This window comes from Apostichopus japonicus, chromosome 15, assembly GCF_037975245.1.
Source record: "Apostichopus japonicus isolate 1M-3 chromosome 15, ASM3797524v1, whole genome shotgun sequence".
NCBI lineage: Eukaryota > Metazoa > Echinodermata > Holothuroidea > Aspidochirotida > Stichopodidae > Apostichopus > Apostichopus japonicus.
Genome location: NC_092575.1, coordinates 14,927,044 through 14,939,114, shown reverse-complemented (window position 1 = coordinate 14,939,114; position 12,071 = coordinate 14,927,044). Strand labels below are relative to the sequence as shown.

The window sequence follows — 12,071 nt, the reverse complement described above, 5'->3', positions numbered from 1 at the left end:
TTAATTTTTTCTCTTTTGAAATATTTGCTGCATTACTCAATAGAGTGATGAATCTATTTTTCATAATGTTTATGTTAACATTAATGCTATATCTACATTATGCAATAGTTTTAGGATGACTATTCACAGTTGGTACAAAGTTTAATTGACTGGCTTCCAATAAATAATTACATGTACTGCTGATAATTTTAAAAGATCTCTTTTTCATGGCTTCTGTATAGTGAGTGTAAACTATCCTAATGGAAATGAAGACACTAAGTAAATTTTCTTCCCAGAAAAATTATTCTTGTCTGTGAAGAAAGAATCTGCTGTGAATTTTGTTTTATCTTTTTTTCATTTTAGCTGACAAAGATGAAACTATTTTGCCACCATTGGCTTTATTAAGTGCAACTAGCTCTTTGGGACTCGAAATAACAGACGGTCCTGGGGCATATTCACAGGCATTGTTTTCCAGCAACCAGAGTAGTTGTCCCTCGCTGGATCTGTCTTTCATTACCGGAGGCAACTTGTCATCAACAGGAGCTGGAGAGGAGGCTAGAAACCAACTATCATCATTGACTGACAAAATTATACATAGCATTACACAGGCCAGTGGAGATGTTGATAACCAACCATGTAAACTGGATGAGGCAAAGGATATCCAGAGCTCGGTTAAATCACTCACTCGGCCAGTTGGAGGAACCGAACTCTCGGGTGGCTCTGAAAAGTCAAAGTCAAAGCAGGTTAGCAAAGAGCAATCGGATGAAGATGTTCCAGAAAATGGCGGCCTGGCTGGATACAAGTCAGATGGCACATTCCCTTTAACAGCTAAGGAAACAGGGACAGACTGCTCTGGGAATAGTCATGCAAGAGGAAACGCTGCAGTAGACGACGGGTGCAAAGAGAAAGAAGAGAAGCTGCTTAGTAGTGAAGATGGTGAAATATCAACCAAAGAAAAAGTCTCGTGGACATCAGAGAAGGAGCCCACAAATGCTGCCATGTCTAATAACAATGTGGACCTCAGGGATGATGTGACTCATGTGTACGATGATAAAGCCACACATGAGGGAAACGGCAAAGGTCCCACAGGCAACGCAGACGCCAAGGATCTGTTGATAGAGCAGGCGGTAAGCTCTGAGCCTGTGTTGAGATATATAGCAAATTTATAGCAAATAAGCAGCACTAGGATGTGAAATGAAATTCAAATAGCAGACAAATGCACATGACATGTCATTAAAGGATGTTTTTTTTTCCACTTTGCTATCTGAAAACCACATCTCATTATTTAAGTCTTTGCTAGAGAGATCTCCGTCATTGTATATATGTAGAGACTGTCTATACCCCCTTTATTCATTTTTTCTTTCTTATTCTTTACACCCTCAGTCCTGTGAGATGCAGTTACTTCGATCCACACAGGACGAATCAAACAAGATTGATCACATACTGGAGGAGTACAAACAGGTTGAAGCAGCACTGAAAGAAAATGATGATTCCAGTAGGTACCATCTTGTTTTAAATTTGGTAATGAAATATGCCAAGAAAAATAGAAAAGAGATGTGTGTCTCCCAAACACTGTTCTGCCCTACAATTACCCCCCCCCCCCTCCTCAAACACTTTTGGCAACATTGATACTGATCTTTGAGGAAGGAGGGGGAGGGGAGGGTACAAAAGAGTCTCTATCCTACATAAGTATTAAGCACAATTTAAAAAATACCAAAAAAACAAACATATTGTGGCACAAGTTTAGCTGTACATCCATGGCCACTATAGGAAGTGCAGAGTCAAGATAGTACTAACGAAAGAAAGCACTGTTATAGTTTATATTCAGTGTCAAAAACAAAAGAGTGAATAAGAAACCATTTTTGTATTGATCCAAAAGATACAGGGATTGGGTAACAGCAGTAGATTTGCCAAGGGGTGGCCTGGGCAGGCACGTGCCCTCCCCCTAAATATTGTGCCCCCCCCCCGATGTGATTTGTAGTGTTAAACAAATGCTCAAACAAAAACTTTATCTGCCTCAATTAAAAACATAAATATCAGACAGACTAACCCCCAAAATTCTTGAACATAAAGTTACTTCAAGTTGCAAAATATAGCACCAGACGGCATATAAGGACCCTTATTAATCAAAAATATCTCAAATGGGAAGGGGACACCCCCTCCCATTATACCCCTCCCTAAGGAAGGCATTCACAAATAAACATTGAGCCCCCTTAAGTAAGTGCTGTGCCCCCCAAGATTGAAATGTCTAGCGATGCCACTGGGTAACAGGTCAATAGTTCTTTCTAAGCTAAACTGAACTATTTTGTTTGTTTGTGCAAAACAAATTTTCAAAAGGGGTTCCTAAGTTGAGTTCTGCCCATGCATATCATTATCGAAAAGTTGTTCGTAACATGCAAGTAAAATATCTCGTCATGAATTTTTGTACACAGCAGTCTTATCGAATCTCAAAGAAAAGTTGTCTACACTGAAGGAGAAAATGAAAGCAGAAGCAAACTCCTTGAAACAGAAAAGAGACAAAATCCTGAGCCTTCATCATTCACACGCAGCAACAACCACGACAACAAGTCAGCCGAAGAAGGAAGAGGAACTGTTGGGCTTGAGCTTCAAGCAGAAACAGATTCTCTCATTGTTGACTCTTCACAAAGAGCTAGTGGGTGTACTCTATTCCAAGATGATGGAAACAAACCTGTACACTGGAGAGAAAGTAACTGGTCAAGATGAAGGCATCGGACCGAATGGAGACGAGAGTACTACCACTTCCGACGATGTAGGGAAGTTCTCTTCTATTCCCACTGAGAGGATGCAAACCATCACCCAAGGTACTGCTGAATCCCAATTTAACAAAGATGGAGGGAATAACTTGACTCAGACACAAAGCGATGATGAGGTGACTAACAGTAGTGAAATGGATCCTACTTCGACAGAAATGACCCCGTCACAGCATAAGTCCACATCTGGGAGGACAGCACGTATACCTCATCTGACCCTCAAGGACTTGATTGATGAAAGAGTCATCACACCGCAAAAGAATTGTCTGTCGATTTCTGGCAAGGTAAGCAACAATATCAAACTTATTCAAATATTGTCAATCTTTTGTAACCATGCAAATCCAACTGCCCTTTGCTTTGCTTCGGTTGGATCCAGGCTTGGGGCGATTACATCTGAATGTAATCGATTACGATTACTTGAGAATGTATGATTCTGATTACAGCCTAAAGTTGAAGTAATCGATTACGATTACATTGTAGTGTAATCGTGATTACAATCACGATTACATTGTGGTTACTTGCACAATCCTCTGCATATCTGTTTAATATAACTCTCTGCTGGGAAATAGGGCAATGAAATAGGGCAAAGGAAGGGCATTTACAGTATGTACGGACAAAATTGTGGAAGTACTGTATATCTACAATTCCTACCAGGCATTACACATTTATGCCTTAACACGTTTAAGATGTGTAACCCATAAGTCCAGTAACAATACAATTTAAACAGACAAAGAGTAAACAGACATATACTAAAGTAAAACAAATGAAGATTTTCATGCAACACTATATTTTGTAAACTAATAATTTCTGCATAGCAGCAAAACTAAAAACTCTTTTACATTATAACCCAAAATAAAACTAAACAGCTTTGAAATGGGGCATTCCACAGTACATGGGACATGGAAGGCCAAAGTAAAAGTAAATTATTTTCATCAAAAAGTGCTCAACTCTGGTAAAGCAAATTCTGATCCACCAAATTCTAGAAGCAGGAACACTTCTTTGGTCACACTAAAAGCCAATAGTAAGAATTAGTTTTAATCATTTCTACTAATTTTGCCCTTCTCATTCAAATTTCACTGTAATCATAAATGTAATACGATTACGATTACTTTGCCCTTGTAATCGATTACGATTACTTTGTAATTTTCACAACAGTAATCGATTACGATTACTTCAAAAAATGTAATCGATTACGATTACTGATTACGATTACCCCAAGCCTGGTTGGATCAGAAGTCACTTCTCTCACTATTTTTAACCCATTTTGCCCACTACATATATTTACACGTGTCATATACACAGTAACTGCATCTCTCCATCTGATTTAGGCAGAAACAAGTGAAGCTGAGCTGCTACCTGATGGATCTGTTATGTCGGAGAATGTTTGGTACAAGACTGAAAGGGAGTGGTATGCCAAGTACAGCAATCAACCAATCACAGCCATCAAAAGACCAAGACTTTGGAATTTAATCACATACAAAGGAGAGCTGCTTAGTAACTTGGCTTGTCAATGTCAACTGCTTTGTATTGGTATGTTATGTTGATGTATTACTTGTAACACTGTTTAGAGGGCTGGCTACTAAAGCTTAAAACTGCTTTGTATTGGTATGTTATCTCTATAGACATTTGAAATGTTACACATTTTAGGCTGGCTACTTAACCTTCAAACTTACAACTTTTATATGATACCATTTGTCATAAGGAACACCAAATTTATCAACTTCTGTTTGAAATAAGATTGCCTAGAGATATGTGACATCATGTCATGGCTACATATCAAATTTCCTATGCAACTTCAGTTACTGGTGTTTTTTAAAACCTGTTGGCAACTGCAATTTCTGTATCATTTCTTTAACTGAATGCTTCAAATCATGCCTTCTTTTTTTTAGCCTGTAAATATTCTTACTCTTCTTCCCCTCTTTTCAGCCAAGACAATAAATCCCATCCAGTCAACGACTCTTGTAACTAAACCACCGATCCCAGCTAACTCATTCAAGTATCAAACAAAATTGCCCGGAGAGAGATCAGTCTATAAAAAGCAGTCATCGTTCTATGACAGTATTGACCTTTCATCTATCAAATCCATCTACCTGATAGGAAACGATGAGCTGTTTCCAACAGAAGATTTGTTTCAAGATGGATTCTGGAGAAATGATGGAGGTTCTGATTCCTTAGTTCCACCCAATTGGTTAAATGACCTTACAAGATGGGAAGAATAAAACTTACAAGAAATAAATACAAAACATAAAATTTCAGATCAGCACTTTGCTTTTATTTCATAAAATGTTTTATAACCAAAAGCTGCATTTGAATACTTACGATTTTCCAACAAGCATTACTCATTTGCATACACTGAAAATGAAATAAACAGATGCCACATATGCAACTGCTTCGTTATATATTGTGAATTGATTTGGTATCTCTTTGAAAGAAGTGATATTTGACAGTTAATGCTACCTAAAACCTTAAATATCTAAATGATCCATTTTCTTAATGATCTATGCCAAGGGGTTCTCAATAAATTTTCTACAAGGGCCAGAGGAAACCAAAAATCACACTATGTTTAGATTGATCAATGTGCTAGGTAAGCTGGTAGGATGCTCAAGCCTAAGGCATTAAAAAGGACCCAAACACCAGATTAGTTCAAGATTGTGCATGTGTGTTTTCTTTTCTTCTTTTTCGTGGGCCAGATTTGGTCTCAAAGGCCACCTCTTGAAAGCTCCTGTGTAATGAACAAACTGAATTCCCAGTGTGGAATTATAGTGACTTTCAAAGCAATGCATCTTTGTACATTGTACCACTATTTGGTGTTCCTTGTTTGAACTTCTCCAATTACATTCTCTGACAAAGTTGGAAGTTAGCGAAAGGACTCAATCCATGATTCCTCCACAAATACTGCTTTCAGAGATAACATCTTAACTAGAGCTTATTTACTAACTCCAGCATTTATCTGTCATTGGATACATTCTTCAGGTTTCATCTACCGCAGTGTCTGTGTTCGTGAGGAGCAACTGTGCGAGATGTTCATCAGAGAGGTTTGCCTCCTTGCAGGTACCAACTGCACAAGAGATAAGAACTGCTAGGGCATGTTTGCACTGAAGAAAGATGGACCAAAATTATTAACAACATTTAGAAACTGCATTCTGTTTTGAATCAGTGAATTTTTACATGCATACACTGCTACTGATGAATGTAAAAACATGAATATGGATGTAGTGTTATTAATTTGACCGATACTAGCAACCAATAGAGCTTTCCCCTGTAGTAAGGCAACAAAGGACTTGCATACATCAGACAATAATTTGAAGATAGAAAATGACTGCTGTTAAAATATTACTAAATGTTTCTTTCTGTTTTGTTCCTGTTAGTTCATATGAATATATTCATTAGTATGATCTTTGCCAGTATCTTATTTGTACTGAACGTGTCTTTGAGGGGACAAAAATAAAAACGATTTTCACTGTATTGACAAAATTTGAACACAAGGGGCCTTCTGGGACTTTCATCTTTGGCTGCAATCTACAAACACCGTTTATTGTGAGCCCTGAAATATTTTGCTTTTACTTAAAATTAATTGAAATTGAAGCATTCGCCTACTAAGCTTGGTTTTTGTTACCATAAAAAAATTTAGAATTCAAATTGCTTCTCTCGAAGCTGATGGAAATGTTATTCACACAACTGCATTATTTGAATTGTAGCGAAACGTTCAACGTGTGTAGCAAGTTTTAAAGTCTACCTACTCCTATGAACAATATTGTCCTAATCACTCTAATAGGCATTAGAAATCATGACAATAGCTGCAACTCCCATCAAAGATTGACCATTTTACAAGTCTTTTTTAATTCTAACTTTATTTATGAGCACACTATGCACATTGATGATGTAAAAGGAGTGACTGCCTAATTTTGTTATGTTATCCCTTTGTTTTCACAACCTTCATTTCAAGGACACTGAACACAGGTTCATGGCTCAAGGCGATTTGTTGAAATATTTCATTGCCTTCTTTTAAGAGAGGAACATCACATTATTCTAATGATATATGTAACAAGGTGGTTCACTTGTTATTTTTAACTTATTAAGGGATAAAATAAGAATCTTGATGAGTGAACAGCCAACACTCTATGTCATAGTTTTCACATATTTAATTCGTTCTCCAAATTTATCAAAACTTCAAATGTGTATATCTTGGAAACAAAAGGAGAGTTTCAAATATTTTCAACAGATTTTGAATGCGTTTATCCAACACAACAAATGTACTGAATATGGGGCAAATTGCCACAGTTTACCACAATCCTATACGACACTATAACAAAATCAAGGAAATATAAACTCACCATTGGTGCTTCCTTCCTCTTAAGCACTGGAAAAACAAGAATGACAGAAATGAAGTAACACATTCACTTCACATTACAAGGAAGAATTGGATTATTATATCCTACATTCATGGCTTTTCCACAAGTGGTCATTAAAAATATTCCAAACAAGTCAAACTTAATAATTCTGTGGTGTTCTTTTTTGCTCTTTGCATGGTTCTGCATGACAAAAAGTTGAGAATTCCTCAAACTCATTAATCATTCTTCCATTCACATTGACATGGTGAATATTTTGGGAGGCCGTAGCAATTTTAGTTGGATCAAGTGCCTTCTTAAATCTTAAAATAATTTCATATCTGGGCTTTTAAGAAAATCACAGCTGTTCATTAGTCTTCATACATCAATGCATAATATTTTAAAGTAGTGTGTACAAACCTCCAAATTCATGATATGGACATGAGCAGAACTGACTTGAAGGCAACAAGGCATACAAGTGTCCGGTAGTTCCTTTAACCTTTAAACCAATGAGAGAAAACAAACAAATCTAAATAATTGAAAATGAAGGTAAATGCTTGGTAAAACTGGCATTCCTTCAAAAATAATAGCTTTTTTAATAATAGCTTTAGTAATAGCAAAAATAATAGCTTTTTTCTATAAAAAAATAGATTAAAAAATTCAAAGATTCAAAAATAGATTTAAAAAAAAAATAGATTCAAAAAGATTCAATATTATTTCAGACTACTAAACTGTATTCTAAACGAGAACGTGTAAACGAAGCTTTCATGCTATTGACTGAAGAATATCACAGGGAATAACTTAGTGTAGCATTTTGGAATGTTCTCATTTTGAATTCTTTGGTTATTAAAGCACTCGCAGGAACTCGCTGGATTAAAAAAAAATAGAAGTAAATGATGATTAGAGAGCTTACTGGAAAATGTCAAAGAAACTTGAAATGACCAGGTTACGTTCTTTTCACTACAATGGCATTGAAACAAGTGACCTAAGGGTTACAAGCTTTTGCTCTACCAACTGAGCTCATCTATACAGCTCCCTGTATTTGCACATTGGCAAGTACTGTCGCTATCTTTGATGGTGTGTGCCAATTTGAAGCCACAGTACCTTGCAGATGGTATTGCTACGGATCACACCCCACTTTCATTTGGTACAACCCAGAAAGTGGTAGGGAAGAAATTTCAAAATAGTTCAATGTAAGTTTTGTTTGGGGAGTGACCCTGTTCACAAATCCTCACACACAGGTCGATGAGTATCTGATCAATAGATTCTCTTGCCTTCAAACAATGAATCAACTTGTAAGGAATTTTCATGATTCATTAAATTTGGGCCATTTTCAATCAATTATGTCTCAATTATGAAATTAGAGTTTGAAAGTATGTTGAGTTGTGATCCTGTGACCCAAAACAATGTAGCAAAAATAATTAAAGCTTTAATAACATAGTTACTTCTAAAACAATAATTTACTGAAAAAGTAATATTTTTTGATGAATATTTTATATTTTAAGATGTGTTTAAGTAGGATTGTGATACCTGAAAGGCAACCCTGCCGGATGGACTACTGAATTTTGTAACGTTTGAGTGGTCTACTAGATCAAGGGCTGGCAAAAGAGGATTCCCAAAAACAAAATTCAAGCTGCATAAAAAAGAGAAAGCTATACAATCATTCATAATTTAAAGCAACACGCATAGTTTAATTTAGGCTAAAAATTCAATTAGTGAGTCACATGCATGCAGCATTGCCATCATCACACAAGACCATTTTAATGTAAGCTCTAATTGCTTCATTCAGTTATGAGAATCACACTTTGAGGCAAGCAAAAAACATTGATAATTTGATTTTGTTGGTGTCAAAGAAGAACATTTTCTATATTCCCAAAATAGAAATTTGGCTGAAAGTTAAACATGTAAAAAAGGAGACTAAGATTTTACAAATTTATGGTGTAATCTTGTATTACACTTAAATAACAAGTTTATAAAAATGAATATTAAAATTAATTTGCCAAAACATCAAGTATGTGATATTTCAATGGAAAATGTTCTCTGAAGTGAAAGCACTGTAAGCGTTTTCTCCTCCTATTCCTGTCTGGAGAGCTTGCAGACCTCAATTCACCGCACATTTGTACCCCTCTGGTCTGCTGCGGTGTCTGGATGGCGTGGTTATTAAAACACATAGATTTTATGGATGATTTCTAATGGATTTTCATCTTGCTCAATCATTACAGAAGGTCATATTCTCTGGAGTGCGCAGGCTCAGATGCAAGTAAAATAGTAACCAACTACAGTGGTCTTTAAATACCGTATAGATTAATACACTTGTCACACTGTCTAGAGAAGGGTTTCCCTAACTTTATCCCTCCACAAACCCCCTGTGGATGCCAGAGTTGTCCACGAACCCCCAACTTTTTGAGACACGATCTGAGTCATTATTATACTATAATACACATAACAGTGCTTCTTAAAAGATCAAATTCATAGTGTATTATTGTAATGAAAGAAACGAGATGAACAAATATTTATTTGGAAACTTCAAGATCAGATCAGCTCTTTATCTGCAGGACGTACTGTCATGCGTACACCAACTTCACCAAAGTCATGCGGACTGTGTCTGTTTCATAATTCAGTTATTTATGGCACATGCACGGTACAGTACTACAATGGCAACATGTGTATGGAACGCGAAAAGAAATTGTCAATAGGTACAGTACGACTGTTGTACATTACTAAATTATATGATATATCAGATTTTAATTCAACAAAAAGTACTAAAGTTTTGACTTTTAGATACGTCTCACGATCACCCTGGGATGGACTCACCTACCCCTGGGTTCATGCACCCCAGTTAGGGGACCCCTGGTCTAGAGAATGAGTTTCTATTGTATATAACAATTTTCAACTGTCCAATAAATACCAAACACAGAAAAGATTTTGCTTTGGCTTACCTGGAGAGCAACTCATCAGAAACTAAAGAAAGGGGGGAAAATGAACAAAAATTCTACTTATCAATAATTTTCAGTTTTCTACATTAAAAACATGGGCCAGGTTATCATTGTAACAAATTCATAAAATCTCTAACATATTGCTAATTTAAACTCCATAATTAAGTTAACATTAGTCACTTAATTACATCAGTGGTACTAAATGGCAAATCCTGTTTCATTACATTCCTAGACAAACTTCACATAGTTTGTACATTAATGTGAAAGTACACGCTATCTATAGGTGTTTGTACTTCTGGAGACCTTAGCAAGACCCACACATATATACATACATGGTCAACCATGTGACACATTATGGCTTCCATGTTTCACTGTGCATGCAGATAGTACTAAGTTGAATGACCAGCTGATGGAATACTTACTTTGCTGTTTCTTGGCATATTCATCTTGTAACAGTCTCAGTAACTGATCTTCCACCCTCTCTACCAGTGAGTCATCTGAATTGTTGTACATACTTGCTGAATGAAAGGGACAAGGTATTTACATGATGTCAACAGGAATGTAACATTATAATCATAGAAGACTTGACTGAGTTGTAATATTGTACATGGTGGCTTTATGCCCTACAACCAGGGGGAATAGTGATGTTATGTCAGTGCACCGATTGCCTGGCAGTGACTTTGCCAATGACAGTGCAGACACACATCATTAACATGAACATCAATCAACATGTGTTTTATTCAAACACATGTTTCAAGGCAATGATTAGCTTTGGCAGTACTTCAAAGAATTCAATAGCCCACAACTTTTGTACAACATCATGCTGTGGGCCGGGGGAGGTTTGACTTGTTTTGGAAGGGGGCGGGGGGCAGGGGTGGGAGATAGGGTGGAGGCAAGTTAGTGTGGAGGCTGGATAGCCATAGAAACTTATTTTACCTGAGATGTCCTTTTAGCATACCATTTCTGCAAGGGTGCACTCTGAACGTAACAAGTCAACACTTCTGTAATATTTGTCTCATATCTAAACTTCATACACATGTTACAATAATGGAATAGGCAGAGAGCAAATAGGTCATGTTATTGGTCTGAGGATAGGATAGAAACTTCTCTGTTTGTCCTGCTGTTGGCCTTGGCAGAATAACATGACATGGTTAGTCTGGCAGTGAATAGTGAGGACACAATTCCTGTTGCAATCAGTTGTGCTACAACTCATATACCAGTTTGTATTTGAAGTTGGATATGAAATTGAAAAAAAAAATATCCCATGCAGTACCAACAGAGGGATGCAAAAGTACTATTTTGCAGTACACTAGGTTACCCTTGAAGGGATTTAGAATCAGGCTTAAAAGTTGAACTTTGTTTCCTACAACTTACAATGACTAAACTAGTTAATTTATTCCAATAAAACTTTATTACTACTAAACTTAACTTTTGTTTACCATATCTTCTAGACTAGTATGACAAATAAACTAGGCTGGTTTACATCTAGGCATCTGAAATTGTTCAGAAATATATTGTTAGCCCTTTACTACTTTAGGCCCATACAGTATGTAAAGTCAAATTTATGTTGAGCTGGTAAGAATGGTAACTTAGCCTAGACTAAAGAAAAGGGCTACTGAAGGATAACGCATCGTACAGTCGCCTTAGTTCTTGATACCTTTTTACTAGCATGCAGTATGATTCTGAAACACAGATTATTACGATAGGCTAATGTTATTTGGGTAAGGTAGGACTAGGCTAGCAATAACTGAAGTTAATACGTATTCTCTAAGTTAGGCTAAATATGTTTCAAGGAAGCTAGTAAGAAATCCAGATTCTGTTACCCTTGGTGGATTGAGTCCGGCTCTCATACCGTATCACAAAGACTGTCTATTGTGTCGCCGTTGCTCATCTTACAAAATAAGAGCAGCTTTTCCTTTCTTGAAACGAAAGTGTTTCTAAGCATGTATAAAGTTGTTTCTGTAGTGCATTTGACATTCAAAAAAGGGGTTTCACCCAACGTAACGTGTGTATGGCTTCGCGGTTTCTAGGCATGCGCAGCCATCGGCGTATACTCA

The 12,071-nt window shown here is 36.6% G+C and overlaps 2 protein-coding genes across 10 annotated transcripts in view; one reads left to right on the top strand and one right to left on the bottom strand.

Moving 5' to 3' along the window:
* The window catches only part of LOC139980515 (uncharacterized), a 23,164-nt gene extending 17,484 nt beyond the window's left edge, over window positions 1–5,680 (top strand). For 5 of the 8 annotated variants that reach the window (XM_071992206.1, XM_071992198.1, XM_071992205.1 and 2 more), the window contains 5 exons: window positions 343–1,125; window positions 1,364–1,474; window positions 2,412–3,034; window positions 4,079–4,280; window positions 4,677–5,680. In XM_071992206.1, the coding sequence (XP_071848307.1) occupies window positions 343–1,125; window positions 1,364–1,474; window positions 2,412–3,034; window positions 4,079–4,280; window positions 4,677–4,969 (2,012 nt within the window). In that variant the 3' untranslated portion in view covers window positions 4,970–5,680. Of the gene's footprint in view, window positions 1–342; window positions 1,126–1,362; window positions 1,475–2,411; window positions 3,035–4,078; window positions 4,281–4,676 lie in introns of all 8 variants that reach the window. The other 3 variants (XM_071992199.1, XM_071992202.1, XM_071992201.1) reach the window with 3 other exon arrangements.
* Window positions 5,426–12,071, bottom strand: LOC139980521 (zinc finger SWIM domain-containing protein 7-like). 2 transcript variants are annotated; one of them, XM_071992216.1, is made up of 7 exons: window positions 11,838–12,071; window positions 10,437–10,528; window positions 10,018–10,039; window positions 8,609–8,711; window positions 7,499–7,577; window positions 7,085–7,110; window positions 5,426–5,845 (listed from the first exon to the last, which is right to left on the bottom strand). In XM_071992216.1, the coding sequence occupies exons 2-7, from the start codon at window positions 10,525–10,527 to the stop codon at window positions 5,720–5,722; spliced, it is 447 nt and encodes a 148-aa protein (XP_071848317.1). In that variant the 5' UTR covers window position 10,528; window positions 11,838–12,071; the 3' UTR covers window positions 5,426–5,719. The 2 variants fall into 2 exon arrangements, with proteins under 2 accessions (XP_071848317.1, XP_071848316.1); XM_071992215.1 differs by having other exon boundaries at window positions 10,437–10,532; window positions 11,838–12,067.